The 23320-nt window shown below is 33.9% G+C and overlaps 1 protein-coding gene across 1 annotated transcript in view; it reads left to right on the top strand.

Annotated features, from left to right (window-relative positions):
- The window catches only part of LOC106707252, a 96627-nt gene that overhangs the window by 55943 nt on the left and 17364 nt on the right, over window positions 1-23320 (top strand). The window contains exon 2 of the mRNA XM_045683295.1: window positions 19040-19171. Within this exon, the coding sequence (XP_045539251.1) occupies window positions 19040-19171 (132 nt within the window). The remainder of the gene's footprint in view (window positions 1-19039; window positions 19172-23320) is intronic.

Here is a 23320-nt window from a genome sequence, read left to right as displayed (position 1 = left end):
TCGATCTGCTTCATTTATCTAATGCACATTGCATTTGCTTTTAGTTTTTAGTGCGGTTACGACACGCGCCCGCGCCCGTCCGTGCTCCGCCATTGCCACAGAAATAACGTCGAATATCGGTCACAGACTCCAGTGAGAATGAACGCATCCAATTAATTGCCGGGCATCGGGTACAGCACTAGCGCGGTGCACGCGCCGCGTGCGGACGTTTCCGTGTACACGCTTTTTTAAATCGACAAGGAAAAGCGCGCGAACAAACGTCAACGCAACGTCGCAGTGAGGGATTTATGTTTTTTTTATTTATTGAAATAGTGAGTTGTGCTCGTTATTTCGGCCAGTATTTATCGTTAATTAAACAAAACAACGCTTCTTCAAAAGGACAATTTTTTGTAAGCAGGTATTATTAAAAATAATGTCTTCGATAAGCAATCACAGCTGAGTGCAAATGTCGCCGCTATCGGTCGCTCAGCTTGATCGCAGTCGTCGCGGTTGTTTGCAAACGGTGTAATATCGAGCGCACAATGTTCACGGTGAGCGGGAATTCTTCTCGGAAATCTACGAGTTGATTCATACACCGGTTATCGGGTTTGCGGTGGCAGCCAGCGGCGGCATGGCGTGCGAAGTCGCAAGTTGGGTGCCGAGCGCCGTGGCGGCCACACTGCGCGACAACCGCTCCGCCACTCCTGTCATCGAGTGGCTCGCCATCATCCGCGCCTCCATAGAAGAGTACGACCCTTTGGTCGCAGTCAGCCCACCAGTGGAACCCGCCCCCGAGTCGGAGGACGCCTTCGATGCCATCCTCTCACAGCTCGGCACCGAGATCTACAAGCTGGACGAGTACCACAGGAACCTTGTACCCGCGGAGGAAGAGGAGTCCCTCAGCATACTCAATATATTCGACGAATGCCTGCAGGCGATGGAGCCCACGACGCGAATCATGGACACGGTACCAGAGGATTGTGTGGTTAATGGTGCGGACAGTGACTGTGAATCGAGTCTCTCAGATGTGTCCTTTGTGACTAGTACTCCCGCCAAAAGTGACGAAATGCTGGAAAGTGATGTGAAACGCAGTGTGCCGGTACCGATGCCGAGAAGGACAGCTCCGAACGGGGCGACAGGGCTGGACTCGGACAGCGATTCGGAAAGCACGTGCTGGAGCTACAAGGAGTGCAGTTCGGGCGCCGAGGCGTCGCGGACATACGCTGCGGTGTGGGCGCACTCCTCCGGTTTCCATAACTCGGACGAGATCCTGCGGCGGGTGCTGTCGCAGCATCACGCCACCATCTCGCGAATCGCGTTCGACGAGGCGGGCGAGTTCACACCGCCGTCGTACTCCGTGTACTCTTTGCACGAGGTTGACGATATGCACGATGTGTGTGACGTGCGCGAGGACGTCGGCGAAGGTGACAGGTGCGCCGGCGGCGCCCGTATCGACTCGGAGGCGCGCTCAGTCGGCGATATGACGCCCGACAGGCCGGACGACGGCTATGAGCCGGTGCGCGACGCGCTCACCACTGACGAGAACATCTACGAGGAGATCGAGTACGGGTACAGCTATACGGACGAGGGTTGTTCGTGCGGCGGCAGCGTGGAGGTCGAGAGCTGCTCCGTGAGCGCAAGCTCGGAGGGCGTGGGCCGCGAGAGCCCTCTGTACGCCAACCTGCGGGATCACGACGCCTACGCCATCCCTCCCGACGTCATCTTCTGGAAGAACTTGCTCACGGATCCCTTCTACAACGAGGACGAAGAAGATGAGGTCAGTTCATTGTAGCATTTCATTTGTTTACAATTTAGACTGCGTTGTACTTTTAACGGCGCTCACTTTACTATCACAATTAAATTTATTTATAACAAGCCACGCGTAAACATATTTATAATGTTCCTTTCCTTGTTGTTACGTGGACATGGAGTAGAATTATTTGTTATACAAATTAAAAAAAACTGACACGAGATCACGACGTTTAACTTTAAAATACAATGATAAAATGAGACACTGAATAGAGCGCGAAAAAAGTGTTAATTTAAATATGAGACAGATTTAAAGCAACAAAAATATACATATTCAATAGTTATCTGTGACTAATTCACTTTATGTACAGTTACGTACCTCAAAATAAACAAATCAGTAAAATAAAAAGCATCGAACATCGTTAATTTCCACTTAAAACAATCATTTAATTACCTTTAGTGTAATTAATTAATGATCTGTATTAGTTAACAGATTTTGCAACAGAACTATCGCATAATATAGATAAAAAAAATTAAAAACCATTAATTTAACGTCACCTTGATTGCTATGTCTCCTTTTAAATGGTGCCATAAGTTTTTTATAGTTGGACATTGTATTGAATGGCATATTAATTAAGCAGGACCATTTAGGAGTTGCAAATGGGCTCCTTAAGGGGGCGCTGACGGTCGATGATGTCAAATTGCGCAGGATTTCCTGTTAAGTAGACGATGTCAATGCGACGTGCCGCTGACAATGTTTCTATAGTCCTAAAAACTTATCTGGCCCGGTATGCATAAGGGAAACTAAAATACAGTCGCTAAACATCTAGTCAATGTGAAAAAAAATTTCACAAGAATTTGTTGAACAGTCTTGTCATGTCTTATATGTCATTTTCTTTGCCTAAGTAGGCTTTACATATTAGATGACGGAAATGACCACGTTAGCAGTGCCTCATCGGGCCAGATTAGTTTGTAGGACTATAAACAAGTTTGACGTATGTTCCGTTCGGATATGTTTATGGAAGAGCCTATATGTAAATGTTTGTTTTGATGAAACATTATGGTACGTTTATCCAAACGGTTTTTGAATACTACTTTACTGTCAAAAATGTTAGGTTATGTTATATATTTTTAAACATTAAAAAACAATAATATAACACAATTAAGCTTAAATGTCTCGAACTTAATTGTTAACAAATTCAAAATATTTTAACCCATCTGGTCGTTATCGTCAGATGTCGGATAGAGAACGATTTTCATTCAAAGAATTCCTTCTACTACATAACCTACAATTCACCGAATACGTCATTTAAACTCCAAACTATACTAAAGTTGAATGGAGTTTATCAACGCATTCTTATCAATTGACGACATCACTTTGAATTCTTAACAGCTGTAAAAATAGCCTGCTAATGCCAGAGATTAACGTAGTTTAACCAGCCGTTTATAAATATCTTGTTACGTTGAGAACTTTTTCTAACCGCCAATTAAAATGTTAATCGGATCTTAAGTCAATAAACCAGTCTACATAGAAAATACAAACCAATGATTTTGTAAGAACTTAGTGGATATAAACTTCTCAGCAAGTCAATTTCTGTTTGAATCAACTTATTGCTTTTACTTCACATTCTTTTTTATAACCGAAAACTGTCAACTTTTGTTGATTGTTAGCGCAAAATATGGCGTATTTTATTTTGCATTTGGATTTAATAAAAGCTTATTAATGACGAAACACGATACGACTATATCGTGACTGATTAAGCAAATACATAGTTTTATTAAACATTCTTCGAAAGCAAATAGAAAGATAAACAATTTTTCTTTTATTGCGCAAAATATTATGCAACAAAATATAAATGTTTTAAGCGCAAATGTCATTGCTTCTTGTAGAATACATCTTTATTTTGTTGCATAATCTTCGTTCGTTTTTAAAATTATTAATGCTAGGTTGCCTACATGTCAGAAATGAGGTCACAGATTAAAATAGGTTCTTTGTTTATTCGATATTTAATTAATCATTGGTTACTTTCATTCCATTTATACTAAACTAGCTTTTACCCGCGACTCTGTCCGCGCGGAATAATAAATAGAAAACGGGGTAAAAATTATCCTATGTCCGTTTCCTGGTTCTAAGCTACCTGCCCACCAATTTTCAGTCAAATCGATTCAGCCGTTCTTGAGTTATAAATAGTGTAACTAACACGACTTTCTTTTATATATATAAGATTTATGGTTACAATAAGAACTATTTAATAATTTCAGTCCCTCAGATATATTACTAATACATCAGCGTAAGTGTCGTTCAAAAACTTTTTTTTACATTTCTCAAAGTTTGCTATAGTTACAAAAAAACTCTACCTGCTATAGACTATTCAAATGTGCTCGAAATTACTGCTTAAAGTAGGGAAAGTTTATAAAAAAAGGTACATTGTATTTAAATTCTTGAAAGCAAGACACAGTAATATTTTGGTGGGAATTTATTATTCGGTTTTTATTGTTTGAAATCTGCACAAACTAAATTATAATATGTTGTGGATTTAGTTTACTTTGTAATACGATTACATTTCATGTTATACGAAACCACACTGATGACGTCATAGTGGCATGTTTAATAAAGTTTTAATTCGAAAATTTTAGGTTAGAATAACCTACAGTTACAAATGTCGAAATACATGTGCAATATAATATCTATCCCTTTCATTAACTTTGAACTAAAAAAAGACAACTACGTTTTTATTCAGTACTGGCACTCAAAGTATTTAACATAGTTTATTTATAACCTAACTAGCTGTCGCCCGCGACTCGACTCGCTACTTAAAAAAGCTTATAAGTAGCCTATGTGTTCTTCCAGACTATGTTCTACATCTGAGCCAAATTTCATGAAGATCCGTTTAGCTGTTCTGGAGATAATTTCTAACAAACATTCATCCATCTATACATCCAAATATGGCATTTATAATATTAGTAAGATTATAATGCTTAAAACAAATAAGGAATAAAAAGTAATTAGACAATAACACTTTTTATCAACATCTGTAATCTCTAAGCGAAGGTTTACATTGTTATAAATTAGACAAGAGATAGTTGTTTCTGCAGAGGAAACCCACGTTTTCGATGCATTGTAGAATTCCAGCTAAAAGCGCTTTACTATGCTTCCTTTTATGTGGTCAGTGAAATAATCCAGGGCCGTATTCTCTATAAGTCTATTTTTGACTACATATTTCTAAGTATAAATTCAAATGTTTTTTTTTTCTTTGTTGCTTTTTTTCTTGGTTGTGAATGTGTTAACATAAGTTATCGATTTCGTGCGCTATTAATTTGTAAATGTAAGTAAATTGTTTGTATAAACATGCGACAGTTATTTTTTAGCCGCAGTGTTTTATTTGGAAACTTGCTATGTTGTCAGTTTATATTAGACATCGTGTAACAAATTACAATTATATTTATTTCCATACCGCTACGTCTTATGTTCTAAGAAGCGAGCGTATTACCTTCTTAAAATCCGGCAACACATATTGCAGTCCACTGTCGTTGAAGAACACCATGGTGTTCCCGCTGCTCGTTTTCCCCCTTATCCTATAAAAAAAAAAAAAATTAGATACCGTTTTGCCATCTGTTCTAACTGACTCGGTGTCGTTTTATGTACATAAGCCGTTCCTTAGAAACTAATTAAAGTAATTAACCGTTCCTTAAAGTTAAATCTACACTTAACTACTCGTTTTGGAAAACCAAGTAAATTTGAAAGTTAATTTTAGACATTTAATAAATTAGTTCTATTTAAGACTTTCTCATTTCTATATAACAAATTTAAACAATAATCTTTCTTTAATTATAAACCACAAGTGTTGGTTCATTGGATGTTAATTTCTTATTAGTAGCAAATCGGTGATTACGCAAATAAATTCAACATTCGATGAGTCGACATGCAACCTTCTTCGTGCATACGCCGCCATTTTAATATTAATGAAGTGCTTCTGCATTCGCGATTATCGTATGATCTATGTTATATTTACTTAAGAAGATAATTAACATGTAGATACTGTGATTTTTTTATCATTTATGTACACTTAAGAGCAAAAATAATCGTTATTAATCCACTCTAGTTTCATTTATTCGAATTAACATTTATAAAGTTGCCAGTATGAAAGATTCGAAATTTTATTTATTTTTAACTGTCGAAAATTGGCAAATATGTTTTTAAATTTTTTTTCGTCGTAATTCATTACTGGCCAGTGCTAATGACTGTTAAATCTAAGAATCAATTTAATCTGTAGTTAGTGTAATTACTGTTTTATTATTAGAAGCAAATGAACTTGTTTTTGTCATACATGTTTTGTATTGTTACATTAAAAAAGAAATATTCGTTACCGACATAAATTATGGCACAGAGTATACAAACGTATGAAATTGATTTGCAATTCAGATTAGGTAGAAAATGATGTTTACAGCACTCGAGTGAACAAACTCGATTGAGAAATGCGAAAAAAATTAACTGTATGCCGGGAAAAAATGCAACTCATTACAATATAGGGTTTGGAAAAGTTTATTTTCCAAAAAATGTTTAAAAAAAGATTTTAATAAATATATTAATTTATGACATCTATCGTATTTTGCTTTTAATTTATAGATGTTTTACAATGAATCTGAACATTTTATTTTAGTTTTTTTTTCTATTTCAAAGAAAATATTTCAGTTTTTTCTTAAAACTTACAAATGAAAATCCGAAACGGATTTCGTCTATTATACTTAGAGAAATCAAAATAATCATTTCTTATCTTATATTGGAATTAATCCTGCTCTCTATCCTACGTATGTAAGCACAGTATGGACTACTCTTCCATACATCTATATAAGCCGTCAGATCTGTATTTACTACGCTAGTTTTTTTTTGTCTTGTAATAAGAAACAATTAGTCACTAGTGACAACCCTGAATCTTACGCAATATGACGTAAGTTTGTTGATTCCGCGTGCCTTCTATTGTTTTTGTTGAAATACATGCGTTTTCACTAATAAAGTCGAATAAAGTATTGCAATCTAGAAAAACTGAATAAAAATGCGCATTTTTAGATGGACTTTAGATGTTTGTTTGAAGGTATCTCCGGAACGGCTCAACGGAGCTTGATGAATGGCATAAATAGAGAACATAGTCTGGAAGAACACATAGGCTAATTTTTTTTTATTATTATTGTTTGATACATTATATACGTTATTTTTATCTATAAGTGAAATTAGATGTTGCCTGAAACCTGTAGTAATAGTGTTTAAAACTGATATTAGGACAGATGTATTTTTGTTGATGAACCAAATAAATAAAATGATAAGCGAAATTCAAAGCTAAACTAGTCGGTACCTCAAGAAGTGTCTAAAGAAGTTAATTATTTAGTTTTTTTTTTAAATAAATTCAAGCATCATTGACATAAAAGAAACAAAGCATCATTGACATAAAATTATCTATGAATATTAATTTGTATTTTCTTAAATCTAATCGTTCGTCAAACAATTGTTTACCTTGACTTTGGAGGTTATGTTTCTGTAAGGCTAGAACAGTTAATAATAACCATAAAATTCATTTTGCCATCTTTATAGTTTACTTAAAATCCAGTTCGTCATCTACTTTTTATTTTAATTATATTTATACAAGTATTTACAAGTATTTATAAGCAATGTTTCTAGAATTTTCTAGAAAAATAACATCTTTACTGCTCATGTGAAACACAAATTAGTAGTTATTCCTTGATTAATATTGTATTTTTAATATAATAGAAGAATTTTTTTTTCTGACAACATTGGATATTAAAGGTTATTGAACTTCGATTAAATACATTATGGTCACTTTATAATATTGTTTGAATGTTTTCCAGTAATGTACACTCTTGTACTAAATTGAAGTGGTTCATAAAGTCGCTACTTCTCGCCGCCAGATGGCGTTGAGGACGTGTTACAGATAAGATAAATCAAAGCTCTATGAATTCTCGTTATGCCAACGACTTTGATATGGTAACACATCAATTAAGACATTATAAAGAATCAAGTTTCTTTGATGAGATCTTGATTTAAAGTTACGCTTTGCAATATGAACTTCCGCAGGAAGGATAGTGTTTTAGTTTTTTTTATTCAATACATTGGCAAATAATTCAGCCAACGAAAATCTTAAACCAAAAAAACTGAACTTTGAGAGATTATAATATAATTTTTGTATTTTGTGAAAATTTATAAATCTATTACCATTGTAGTCGAGATTTCATTTTTTTTCTAGTATTTATATTAATTTTATTCACATTTTTTAAAGTTCATGAACTCAGTTTTTTTTTCATAATGTTTACGTTACTAATATGTAATTATATAAACTTATTGCTTGTTGCTAGTAAAACATTTTGCGCAACATCTGTTTTTTTCTATTCCTTATCATTTATGAAAAACACGTGGCCGATTGTACATTGACTGAACAAACAGGGCCGGATTTATTGCTTAAAATATTATATGATTTAGAATTTGTCAAACATTACAGCGTTTATTTATTTGTAAATCAATTCAAATCCTCCACGAATCATTCTTTTATCATTACATCGTTTTCCATCCTTTTATCTTAAGGTGGGTATAGACTATAGCATTTACTTGTAACAAAACAATGAGCCGCTCTATAATATCGACGCTGGAAAGCATAAACGCTGTAACCCTTGAAATCGCGAATATGTTTTTCACACGTTAATAATTTCAACCATTATCAAAGGATAATGATTTTATTATAGGTTAGCACAAACTACACAACATTGCTAAATACCGCATGCTTGTAGGCGTATCAGCTCACGAGTTATCATTTTTTGGCTCTCCTGTAAAGTTCATACTTTCGGGATTACAGCGTTTACGTTATCCAGCGTCGATATGTTGTTGTGTATCACCCTTTCACGAACCAGACGTGCTTTGGAAACTATGCTTTTAACTGTATCATATCATTCGTTAAAACGTTACATTACATAGAAATGCTTGAGAAAATGCTCTAGTGTATATTCACCTTTAATTTTTTTCATTGCGAGTACAACAAGATGTTAAAAAAATTGCCAATTTTAATTCTAAATGTTTATTTAAGCAAATCTTACTTTCGAATATATGACTAATTTCAATTGTTGCACTCTAACGTGTCCTTATTAGTATGGTTACAGTCTTTATAACATTACAATTAAGTAAACTTGAGTCATATACCGATGTTATCGTTTCCCCATAAGCGTTAATGTCGCAAATGACGTGTTTACTCTGTGGTCACTTTATAATAACGAATCAATTCAGAGAACGGGCAACACTGTACAACGATGTGTTAATGTTTCTTTCTTGTTTGTAATGTTGGTATTACGATGACGTAAATATGTCATATAGATAAATTGGATTGCTTCTTTAATTATTTTATTTAAATAACTACGTGCTTTGATATTCAAGAAATAATGTTTCCAATCTAATTGGTATTTGCTCATGGACTGGCCAACCAATACAGAACTACTTTCACAACTTAATTTATATCTATATAATTAAATCTGACGTTTGTCAGAACATAATTTGTGCTGTCAAACGTACGTTTTTAATCTTTCTTCTTAATTCTTACTAATATTATAAATGCGAATGTTTAGATGGGTGGATGCTTGAAGGTATCTTCGGAACGGCTCAACGGATCATGATGAAATTTGGCACAGATGTAAAACATACTTTGGAAGAACACATAGGCTACTTATTCCGTTTTTAATTCCGCGCGGACGGTGTCGCGAGCGATAGCAAGTAAATCATATGCCTCATCAATCGTTTGCGTACCACATGTTAAGTAATCAAACAGAGGGAATCTGTTTTGTTTTGTTGTGCACAAACGTATTTCTGCGAAATCGTATTTTTATTTTTAAACCTAAAGTAATGATATTAATCATGTATTTAACGAATATTTAAATAGATGGATGGATATTTGTTGTTAGTTATCTCCAGAACAGCTTAACTTATTAAAATTCGGCATAAATGTAGAACACAGTCTGAAAGTACGCATAGACTATTTTTTTAATTCCGTGCGGGCGAAGACGTCATAGGCGACAGCTATTAATTTTATAAAAAAACTAGCTTTTAAACTCCGTCCGCGCGGAATAAAAAATAGAAAATGGGCTAAAAATTATCCTATGTCCGTTTCCTGGTTCTAAGCTACCTGCCCACCAATTTTCAGTCAAATCGATTCAGCCGTTCTTGAGTTATAAATAGTGTAACTAACACGACTTTCTTTTATATATATAGATATTTAAGTTACTTTTATAAGTCTGATGCAATCTGTACCTAAGTGTGCGATTTTATTGACGCATATTTGTAATACTTATTGTTGTAACTGCCTTGACAGTGGAAGCCCGTAACCACAGGAAGAAGTATAATTACCATATATAGGGTTACCAGGTCGCCAAACCTACTAGCCGGATAGACCAACCAGATTGGCCAGACGTTTGGGTAGAAAGGTCGGACACCCTATATTATTTAGAATTTTGTCTCAGTATTAATAGGTACACTTTCGTTTGGGAAATGTAAAAAGATTAATAAAAGCCGGACAACCGTTTATTTTGGCTGGACACGCAATCAAAAAGCCTACCTATGTCCGGCTTTATCCGTACGCCTGGCAACACTAGCCACAAATTCTTCATTATAAACACTGGCAAAGGTTTAAAAATGTGTTTTCAATTAGTTTTGTTGTTGTATTTAACAGTATTTTCCTCGTCATGTTTACTAAAGTTCAAAAGGTTTCATGTGAATAAACTCTTTATCTATTGGTGACCTCGTATACCGCTACCTCGCTATACTCACGATTATGGTAATAAGGTAAATTCGATGTTCATTGCCACTTTCGTATAGTAGAATAGCTGGTGTTTTATGTGTTACACGCAATGTATTATATTACATAATACGTCTACATTAATTTTAAGACTATGGTTGACTTTTGTCACGTTTGCAACCTAATTTACATCTAATAAGTCTAGATTACAATTAGGTTATATTTTTACTATTTTTTCATCCTTTTCGGTCGGTTTTTTTAAATAATTTAACTCATATTTATTTAATCAAACATGTTACTTCTGATGAGTTGCTTTCTAGTTCTTTTCCAAAGTGTACCGTAACCTGATCGTGCTAGAATATTTTAATCTTTGTCACGAGTATGCAATGTGTCAGATGTGGGCCGTCACTTGTGCATTATTCATTACGCATATTAAGTAAACGCCATGATCATTTGTTTTTGATTTTGCAACGCTTTACGCTAGAGCAGGTGTTAATAAATGTGGAAATTCGAGGGTCGCATTGATTTAGCTTAAGAAAGTATGAATAAATTGTTCCAATCCGGTAAAAATAACGAAGTAACAACATGAGCCGAGGCTCCTGAGGGAGTCCTCGAGCATAGTTATTCTAGATTAAGGCTAGGCAAGCCACCTCAAGCCCGGTGAATCTGTAAATGCCTCTTCAAGGCAAACAGTGATGAGTAGATGACAAAAAAATGTATAGATTGTATGAAACAAGGGAGTAAATTCAGATATGTATAGAATAGTATATGTATAGAGGGTCGGGGTTATTTGTAGCCCAATCGGCTTGAAAATTCTTATAAATGAGGTTGTAATTCGAGTCATATACTTCCTTAATGTGTAAATGTTTATTGATTAATGTATTTTTTATTATTTACAATTTTTTTTTTTATAAAAATAAAAAGCAGGTTTATTTTGTTTGCCAAATGTTTTAGATTTAGCACCCCTGATATGTTGTAACTAAACTAGTTCAAACAACAGCTGCATTGCCCGTAGTTATTATTATTACAAAATAATGTAATACAAAGCATTTTCGTCGCTTGTTCTAACTGTATTTAAAATAGTAGCTGTCGCCCGCGACTCTGTCCGCCCGGAATTTCAAAAAACCTATGTGTTCTTCCAGACTATGTTCTACATCTGTGCCAAATTTCAGCGAAATCTATTGAGCTGTTCCGAAGATACCTTCAAACAAACATCCATCCATTTATCCATCATCCATCTAAACATTCGCATTTATAATATTAGTAAGATATTATGAAAAAAAAATGCTAAATCTATTACATGCATCTAATATAAAAATTATTAGAGATCGTAAAGTTATGTGGGTTCGTCATTTTTAAATTTGTAAGACAATGTAATAGGTGGTATCAGTCACGTAGACAGACAGACAGACAAGTAGTCGCCTTGCCAACTTAAGGGATATTAAGGTATGTATATAACAGAGGTCCCGCCGCGCATTCGTAAGCAAGAGGCTACGGCGCATGTTAGTCCGTCACTTGAATACTAAGTGAGGGTCTGACTAAGTCTGTGTTAAGTTAATTAATAAACAACAGACCTATTACTTACCTAAGGTACTTTGCGTGGTTATTGTGTCTAGAGGTTAGGACTAATTTTAGATAATTAATTTATTATTTATTTTGGAAAATTTACACTTACACAGTTATACTTTCAAATATTACATGCCCCGCAAAACTGCTTACGCAGTTTGACTGCAGGTCACTCGCTTTACATTACTTAAATGGTTACAATGAATTTAACAAGTGTTTTTTTAATAATTGTTTAAATTTACCAAGTTTAGGCTCACGTCTTATGTCCTCAGGTAAACTGTTGAGTAAATATGGAACTCGTTTTTTTAACATTCTATCTCCATAGTAATTTTGTACCATGGGTATTTCAAATTTACCTTTGGACATAGACCTTGTGCCCGTATTATTTACCGTGAGTTCTTGAGACTAAAATATTCACTTAAAACATATTGTTTCTCCTTCTTTTTCTGGTGAAAAATGGTGGCCAGTTGTATTGGAAATAAAAAGTCATAAGAAAACAAATTCTTTTTTTGCATTTAATTTTAACTTAGATTATTCAATCTTTTATAATCTCATCCAGTGTTGATGTTTAATGGAACCTAAAATAGACATCGCTTAAGTAGTCGTTACAATAAAAACCATTGCATTTCTTCTCCACGAAGTTTACCACAAGTTTGTATAAGTAAATGTTATTGCAATTCAATTATAGCTCTTAACACATTAGTTTAAAGGCTATTATTGTATGATGAGTTTTAAGGATTACTATATTTTGCTTGTGGTTAACGCGTGCAGCGAATTTAGGCCAGTTTTATTGAGTACCAGTGTTAAGAATATGTACTTTATGGTTTTTCTAAAGTGATTTATACACTGTGAATATGTAAACATTATAAAAAACATTCAAAATTAAGTCTGAAACAAGATTTATTATGTGTATAAGTTTTCTAATATAAATTACAAGATAAAAATTATGAGTGTGCTTATTCTGCATCTATCTTTAGTTACGATCCAAAGATAATTAAATAAACAAAGGCACGTCGCATTTCAAACATGGCGGCCATTACGAGATTTAACTTTTTAAATTACTATTTAATTGAATATTGACACATATTGTTGTCTCTGTTTTTTTTACAAAGTGAAAGAGAGAGATGACAAGATATAAAACAATTGTCAATGCAATGGAAAGTAACAGTTTAGTCGTGTTTTTTTTTTGTCTACAAAACTGTAAACGTACACGTCTTATGAATGAACAATACCGTCGGTATTTTTATCGCTTTCAACTAAATTTTATCTTACGACGTGATGCCGTGCGCCCGTTTTAAAAACATCGTAACTTCCTGCCTCGTGAAACAAGCAAACACATCATAGACTGTTAATTCAGAGGATTAAGATATTATAACTATCTTTCGCACGCGACATTGTACGCGCCGAATAAAAGAGTTTAATTAGTAGCATATGTGTTCTTCTAGACTATGTTCTATATCTACGCTAAATTTCAGCGAGATTCCTTTAGTCTTTCTACAGATACCTTGTAATATCCATCCATCCATCTAAGTTTTAAAACATAAAAACGTTGCGAATTTATTTTGGTGACAAATGTGTTAACTTTCTTAGAAATGTAATGTTTTCGAACGGTGCTAAGATTAACATTTTTGTAAGTTAGTTTTTTTAAACTAGATATTGTTAAAACATAATTTAATACTTGCACGTATTTCTTCTACGATTTTATTTAATAGTGACGTTTAAAAACATTTTAGTGGTACTTCTGTGATTGCTTACTCTTTGTCCGGCCTGTACTATTGTTTAGTAGTGCGTAAACAAGGAGTTTTGTTTGGCTACGACACTGTCTGATGACGTTACGTAGATTTATATCAGTTTTTAAATGCGATATACTAGTTTTTATATTATGTATCACACTGTCCTTGTATTTTCAATACTTACCATGGGTTTCTGATACCGACATCTTCGTTTAAAACATTGTTATGTTCCAGTAAACGAAGTTCCTTATCGCGCGTTGTGAAAGGGGGCTAGACGGAAAAAATTCTTATGAAAAGTTGTCACGACACTTTTTGCTATAGTAAGTATGTTAACGACGAATGAGCGCTACTTCACCATGGCAACGACGTGACAATATATAACGAAAATTCATAGAAATAAAATGTACTTCTTGTGAACACTTAAGTTTTTTATTCATAGAATAAACATTGGTTCCTTCACTAATTAATCGAAAGGAACTTCGTTCCATTCGGGTGTCCCTTGACACCTCTCAAGTTTTTTATTAATCTTTGATTAAACAGACTAGCACAATTAAATATGTAAAGTTGTAAAATTATTGTTAAAAATTATTTCCAAATCGAGTTTCATTAGTACGGTATAAGGTCACAGTATTTGGGTCATTGCCCTCCAGCGTGTAACAGACGTTATGTGTTTGCATGTGAATGAACGATACAATTTGACGGATCCTTGCTAATAAAACGTTTTCTTTATTAAATACAATAAAGTACGGCAATTCTTAAGTTACTATCTTACTATTATTGAGAACTTTTAGTATGATGTATTTTTCCCGCCTAAGGGTCGACAAAACTTTTCTTAAAGTAATTTAACTCAAGGTCCTAAGTTGGGACTCTTGCATTTGGTTTTTGCGTTTATATTATTACTTTGCAATTTATTGTATCTTTCTTTTATATACATATATATGTAATAACATATTACATCTATATATATATATAAAAGAAAGTCGTGTTAGTTACACTATTTATAACTCAAGAACGGTTGAATCGATTTGACTGAAAATTGGTGGGCAGGTAGCTTAGAATCAGGAAACGGTCATTGGATAATTATTACCCCGTTTTCTATTTTTTATTCCGCGTGGACGGAGTCGCGGGTAAAAGCTAGTTTAGTATAAATATTCCATAAGTTTAAAAAACATACGTAATAATTTTTTATAAACTCTCTGACAGATATAGTGATTGGATTGAATGAATGAAATGTCAATATGAATGGAGTTATCGTAATTTAATGTAACGATGATAATAGAAATACGTAAATCATTTTCTAGATGAACATTGACGTTAAAAATGTCCGTTTGTCTATTTGTTCAATATCTTTATTTTATGAATACTTCTTGACTGATGTTGGTGAAGTTTTAATAACGTATTTTTACTACATTTATAAGGTAACTTTATTGATTTTTTGTACGTTAAACGTAGACAATAAATGCTATATTCATATCAAGAGATATGACATAGAAAAATTTATAGTACTTATTTTATTTAAATTATATTTAACATGAAATTCAAAGGCTGATAGTTACCAACAATTATTAATTAAATAAGAAGTCAATTATATGCACTTATTAATGAATCATAGCAGCGGCTAGATGTCTACAGCGCAAGTTATCAACGCACAGCACAAATGTCACCGCGAGGTCATCGTGGCGCCACTGTGCCGGCGCACACGCCACAGACTATAAAGCGAAATTATCATGATAAAAAATATTTCATTTCACGTAAACATCCGAATTTTATATGAAAATTTTGTTATTGATTTCTAAAAGTGACTTTCAGATTTCAAAACATTACTTTTTTTTCTCTTGGTGCTTTTTTCGTATCAAATTTCGATGTAGCTACACCAATGTGAGGAATATTTTATAACAAAACGACTATTACTAACAAAGGTATCGCTTTTTACAACAATCTCAGTAGCGGTGATTCAGTATTTAGTGGGAAATGGAATTGTTTTGCAAATGATCACTGATCTCTCAACTTCTTGTTATTTTAAGACATAATGTGATGCAAGCAAGAAATCTTTAAAGTCGAAAATGTTTATAATAGAACTGGAATGTAGTTAGTCTACAGTTTAATGTTAAAAACCATATATCTTATTTGAAAAAACACAGGGTTTTCAGTCAAGTTGGTCCACTTATTACTTTCATAGCAAAAAGGTCGTATCCACTTAGAACCATCGACGATCTATGCCCATAAACAATATAGAGGAACACAAAGAGATGTAAACAAACGCTCACTTAAATCATAAGGATATTGAATCCATCTCCCCAATGTTTTGACGTCTCTTACAAAGTTTGTTTGATCGATTTACACTCTTCTAAATTGTTTTAAGTGCTTTTATAATTTAGTCTATGGTCATCGGTCGAAAAGATTAATTAGAATTTACTATTAAGTGAAAAAAACGCGAAGCGTTTATTAAATTAAAACAAAATTCTTAGAATTAAGGTCAAAAAAAGTTGATTAATATTGATAACAATTAACTTAAAACGTAGGACATTTATTGCCAAATTTAATTGCTGTCTTCATCGCTTACTACACTGAGTTTACCACTTAAAGACTGTAAGTGTTTTAAAAAATGTGCACTGCTTTTAAATACGACAATTATTTGTTTGTGATAATTATTGATATATTAATCAAGATAAAAAGAACGAGCTTTCTAAGTACATATAAGTACATCTTAACGATCTTCATTAAAACCCCGCCTGTCCAACTAATTAGGAATTATCGAGTTCACATCCGGACTGTCCTCGTCCGCTCTCTCTCATACAACATTGCCTTTAACAGACAGAGACGGCCAATAAACGCATGAATGGGCCGTATGCGTTGACAGAAGGTCAAGAAGTTGATTCAACCCGTACAGACTATAAATTGAGGCCAAGTGCTCAGTAAATTGATACTTGTATCTCTACACTCACAAATATACTCCGTTGTTGCATAATTGCGGACATACGCAAAGGTTATTATTGTTAAAAGAACATTAAATCAACATTTCAACCTTCCGACACATAAAAACGTTAATTTGACAGTGACAGGTTATATAAATGGCGGGAAGTTTGTGTAATGCCGCGAAATGTCAGATTGAGATGTTTAAAGTTAAAAAGTTCAACCTATTTTTATTTCTTTTTACAGTGTTTTTAGGAAACAATTTTAACAAAGTTTTACGTAGGCAATCATACATATATGAAATCCCGTTTTTTTTTCAATAATGCCTCATTTTCAAAACTAATTTAAGCTTATCATTTCCTCGTAATTTTTATCTGTTTTTAATTTTCTCCTTGATCCAATGAGTCATAGTTTTATTCCCTGTGATAGTGGTATTTCCCCGTACCAAGTTCCGAGTTGAACCATCCATTTTTTTTAATATCTTCTAGAACCTCGATTATTAATTTTATAAAAGCTTGACAAATAATTCAAACTTTTTTTCATATTATTTTTAGATCATGTTTATACAAACAATAATATCAGATACCGTCATTTTAAATTGGCGACCTTTAAAGCATAGAATGTTACTCAATCTTTTACAATGACTTACAATTTACTAACAAGGTTTTTATCGAAAGTGTCATTTCACCCATCAAACAACAGATGTTCCTCCTGGTGCTATAAAACACGTATATTATTAAAAACCTTTCAATCGCAGAATCATTTAACTTTAAGCAATGTATTTATGTTAATCTTAGTTCAAGGATATCTGATTCATCTTAATATCACGTAATCTAAGAGATTCCGGGGGCGGGCGTTAGTCATGTTAGGCGGGGGTCAAGGAGACAAACCGGTCCGCGTACCCACGGCCCACGGCCTTTCATTCATCACATCGTGAATCAGCGGACCGTTCGATTGTTTACTTCTTCAAAGTTTAACCTTCAAGAACGAATGATGTAAAAAGGAAACCATTCATTCATAATATGCGGAATACTGTTACAAGTATATCTGGCTCGGTGACAGTGGCGCTGCTGTCGCAGTGAGTTCTGTCTGAAAAATTGGAATACGACATAGAAATCGACGGACAAGACAAGATAGGACAAGACAGCTGTAACATGATAAGGACCTTGTAGCAATTTTCTGACGCTATCGTGTGGTGCCTATAACCTAATGTAGGTGACCAATTTTCTCTTATACACTATAATTACCAAAATATCAAGACTATGCATTCACGCAACATGCCTGTATGTGTAGTAATAAAAATTGTGCGGACATTATTCATAACATCGACATCCGTGCGACATTATCTCGTGGGATCGAACCCGGAACCGCGCGTTAGTACGCCAGGCGCGTCCGTGAGCGTCCGGTAAACGCGGGCCCCCGGCCCTTTCAATCTGTCTGCCAATTTGTCTATCTGTAAAGCACTTGTGTTTATTTTTATCTGGTTTGTATTTAATAAAATGTAAATCATGTGCATTATAATCATATTTTTCTTGGATATTCTTTTTGCATTCGCTAAACCTAAGTAAAATGTCTTGCAACTCACAATTCATTGTATTTAGTTAGTTTTGGGAGCACATTTTTTTTAAAACATAAAACTAACGCAGTGTATGTATATTTATTTTTATTTAATTATCATCCAATGTTATTTTATTAACGTTAAAAAACACTCTGTGGCTGAAAGTCAATATTTCAATTGCCTTTTGCCACAAAAAAAAACAAACAGACATTTGGCGCCATCTTACATTACTCGCGCTCGATTCTGCAAATGCACTTCCTGATTGGTCGGGGGTCGGGTTTCAAGCAGCACACATAGATGTCGTTGTCTCGAACCACAGACAACATCAAAGTTCAAAGAGAGCTTTATCTCATAATTTCTTGCAATTATTTCAAGAGAATGGCAAAGCTCTATAGTATGAAAGATTCTTTGTATTTAAACAAGACCCTTTATAAATTAGCAATTTATCTTGGTTGTTTATTAAGCTGAGCAAAGGAATTTTGTCTCAATGTAATGGCACTTAATTCGTTTTTTTATAACAATTAAGTAGGCCATAATTTTGAATTGACGACAATAATTCAAATAGATACTTTTTGCAAAGAAATTAGCCATTTGGATTAACATGATTATAACATTTCCTAGTAACAATCTAAATACTTCGCCACTATGTCTCTCAGCCGTCAAATCTTAACTTTCATCAAATGTATACGTACTGTTTTCAGTCTGCCTTTTTTCAAACAATCTCTGTCTTATATTAAATGAATATTATCTTTTTACAGTGGATAACTCCGGAGGAGTGCGCGGTGTACAGTCGCGAGCGCAGGCCACCGCTGGTTATTCCGCGCATTACACAGTACCGTGCCCCGCGGCGTGACATCAGGCAGCAGAACTTCACTGGACATACGTACGAGGTGAGTGCATGTTTGTTTTGATATCACACGTATTAAGATCAAGAAGAATTTATAAAACAATCTATCTACTTGTATATGTTGCTGTTATAACTATCGCAGCGTTTAAAAAGATTAGTTTTCATGGGATCTTTCTTGGGTATGGTCCATATACTAATTAAATTATTACTTAGTGTATTCGGTCGTTACATGTTACCATGAATGCAAACTGATTTTCTTATTAGTAACGTGGGGGATGATCATAACCGAAGTAACTATGGGAATACAGTGACAATTTATCTGTCTCTACATTGCACTAAGACCAGAAAGAGACGGAAAGTAAATTAGCAAACAGACATTGCTTGTGAGTTGTGACTTGTGAGTCAAAGGTTCAGGACGAGCGCGCCGTAGCCGAGTGCTAATTTGTCATTACCGATGTCGTCGCGTCATTAGTTATGCGCGCGTGTTGTTCACCCGAAACAAAATGGCGGCGATCGCTCGCGCCATCATCGCGTCCGGCTGTCAAGCATTGAATGAATCTCATTTGAATCTTGTATTAAAATGTTTTACTCCACATAGAATACTTGTAAATAATTTAAAGTTTAATTTATGAGTGTAAACTCTGATTCAGTTATTTCATGGTTACTCTTAGTGGGCATTTAATAGTTAGGGATATTTATACCAAAGAACGAATAGTTTCAAAGAAAATTGCCCTTTTTAAAAGACATTATAACTATTCTAAAACTCATTTTAAGAAAAAGTTAAATACAAATTCTCGTTATTAAACTCCATAAACTATAAAAAAGTGAAATAAGACATTCGAAACCACGCACCATAAACAAAGTAATTCCGCGTACATTTATATCTACAAGGATATTAATATCTCATTACGGTCATTTTAAGTTCCAAAAACAATCGTGTAACATCTTCGCCGCCAAGCGGTCTGCAGTTGACTGACAAACTGACGTGGTAAGATAAATACTGATAACACTGATCTGTATAAATGAATAAGCTTATTTGCTTGGAAATGACACGCCTGTCAATGTTACATGACAGTTCATTTTATCTTAATTATTAGTTTGAAATCTAAACACCGCTGCAGTCAGCGCCAAAATGTCGAAAATCTAATAAGCACAAAATACCACATTTTATAGCCGGTCCATTTATAGTAGTTAGTGACTGATAACCAAGTGGGACCATAAATTTTATTAGACATACCATAGATTATCTATTGCAGTTTTATGACATACTTAACGTAGTGTTGTAACTCGTTCTATGTCACTACGATTTTCAAGTCCCTCAAAAAAGTCCTATACCATGGGTTTCTGAGCAAAATCTCCGCTTAAAACATGTCTTTGATAAAATAGAAATAACAATATATTTTAAAAGGAGAGTTTGATCTCAGAAATCCACGGTTAGAGATAATTTATCGATGTAGTATTGTTAACAAATACAAAAAAAAGTTCATGTGAATTTAGCGAGAGATGTACATTGGATTCTCTCTGATACACGTCATCCGGAAGTCTTAATTCCTGTTAATTGACAATTTCAACAAGTGCTATAAGTCTGGTCAACATTAACCAAAAACAATATAGAGGTTGTTTCAAAAAATAGTGTTATGTTTAAACTGCAATCAATATTTACTAACTTTTATAAAAGAGGACATTTACTGCACAAAAAACAGATCTTTTTCGTTACTTAGATTTTAGTTTTTAGGAGTTTGAATTTACATTGAAACAAAACAATTTTATTCTGATGTGTTTTCTTCGATAGATGAAAGCACACTAGTCTTTTTGCGTAGTCAGGCAGAACTACCTATCCAAAGTACCACGATAGAAATAATAAGCGCGTTGTTCTAGTATTTATGCGTTCGTATTTCGTTTGAAGATTACAATTCGCAAATATTTTCTGAAATTTAAGAGATTTACCTTTCGTTTTCCCTTTTCATAATCTATTGCCCTCTCTTTCCTTCAAAGAAGCTAACAAATTACTACTTATTTTATTTATCCTTCTGTCCTATTTAACTGCCTCTCAATAGTGTTATGTACATATCTATATGTATTAAATAAAATTAGTGTCTGTATGGAATATAGAAAATAAATTCCTATTTAGTACAAACGATGTATTTCCATTGCTAAAAACGAAAAATTAATTTTTGTCTGTCTGCAAAGCCGAATTCGTTCCGGGTAAACTCCGAAACGACTGAACTGATTTTGACGGGAAAGTTGATCCTGACAGCTACACTACGACAGCAGGGCAACCACTAGTCAAGTAATAAACAGCCAGTTAGACAGACAGACGTAGTTAGTGTACGTGTCATAGAGTGTTGTGAGGCACTCATTGAATCAAAGCAATGTGCAGCAATCAGCGGGCTTGTAATAAAGTGTAAGATAACAAACTCGAACGTTTCCTAACGAATCGACGACCGAGCGTTGATAACGAAGTAACTAGTGATGTGTTTACATTCTATCGATATTTATTAACTAGTTGTATTGCCTCAAGGGTCGCAATTTCGAACAAGATGCTTACAAGATGATTTTGTCTCTCTGCAGGATGTAAAGAAATGGGGGGGCACATTCCTGCATACGTTCCTTCACACGCAGTGGTAATTATATTCGCATACAACTAAGAGCCACCATACAGTTTAATTCTAGTTATAACACAATTAGCTTTGAAAGAATGATAGTGACAAGATGTATGTTCTAAAAATGTCTAAATTATGTCTCTAATCATGTTTAAGTTCACTATTAGAGGTCATTAGTATTCCAGATACGTCACTACGTCACCTTATACGGTCCGATTTTATCGACAAGTGTCGCCCACCCGCGCATCCCTACAACAATGCGTATCATTATGTTACTCGGTCCGCCACAATTGTCGGTGTGTCACTGCCAATGTGTCCTGTACGATTTATTAAACAGTATTTCCCTTTGAACAATTACCTCCTTTAATTTATTTATAACTCTAGTTTGCGGTAATCAACGCTCGCGACATGTAGTTAATGTGTTTAACTTAGTTTTTATGTGATCAAGAAATTAATAAAAACATGTGACGTATTGTGCGAAGTGTTTAATACAAAGTGATAAAATGTTTAAAGTGAAAAGAGAAAGGACTTGGTTTGGGCGGGTAATTATTTTTTATCTGGCAACATCTTTTACATATGTGACAGTTACGCCTTAGACGTCAAAAGTTTGCCGTCCATATTTGGTTTGAAATTGCCGTTCAAATGCTTGCATTAGGTTATGTGCCTTGCGGCTTTAGAAACTTTAATTTAAGGTACAAAAACGTAATCCAAGGTGACGGATAACATACTTATATGATGTTTTTATATTAAATAGGTATTATTTTGAAATGTTTCTTTCTGAGAGTAATACAGCTCCTATCATAATTAGACTCGCTCCTTATGATTATTCTATACGCATTAATAACATTATTATTATCCCCCTTTACTTATTCTTCATAGTATTGACACATATTTGGAGTAAACTCAAATGTCACGTAATTTTACACCTAATTGTTGTACAGTCACAAGTTTACTTTGAAAACTGGCAACATTTTCTTATTTGATAGATAACAATGCAATTTTCTGTTTCTATGTTTTCTTTAACGGATTAGAGGTTAAAGCAAAAATTAGAATTTTTTAAAAATCACCAAACAAATTGTACATTTCTATGCTTTGAAAATTTAACTCGAGATTTGCTTCATCATAGCTAGTTGTCTTAACTACAAGGGTATTGGGTGTTATTTATATCTAATCATTTATAAATAATCAAATGTTTCATCTATTTGAATAAATACCGACTTGATTTGTGATATAAAAAAAAAAGTCGATACGATGACGTAAATTATGACAAATATTTTTCTCTGTCTATGGAAACAAAAATGTGAAGAATAACATTAAATATTGTAACTATCAAATAACCTGAAGTTTTGCGACTTTTATACTTATAAATATACACATCAAAAAAGTCTAAGCAACACATATAAATTTCAATTTTACAATGTGTTTTCGCATTAAATCCTTAGTATTTTCGTACTTTTATTATTTATTAATGCTTTTTTAATATTAAACAACAATTTTTTTTTTATTTACTTTTTAATAATCTTAATAACCAATAATTACGAGTAAGGAATGTTTGTACGTAGTACAAAGTAAGGTGCCTAATCAACTAA

The sequence above is a fragment of the Papilio machaon genome, chromosome 21 (assembly GCF_912999745.1).
Source record: "Papilio machaon chromosome 21, ilPapMach1.1, whole genome shotgun sequence".
NCBI lineage: Eukaryota > Metazoa > Arthropoda > Insecta > Lepidoptera > Papilionidae > Papilio > Papilio machaon.
The sequence above is the reverse complement of the archived record's forward strand: the minus strand, read 5'-3'. Positions and strand labels throughout refer to the sequence as shown.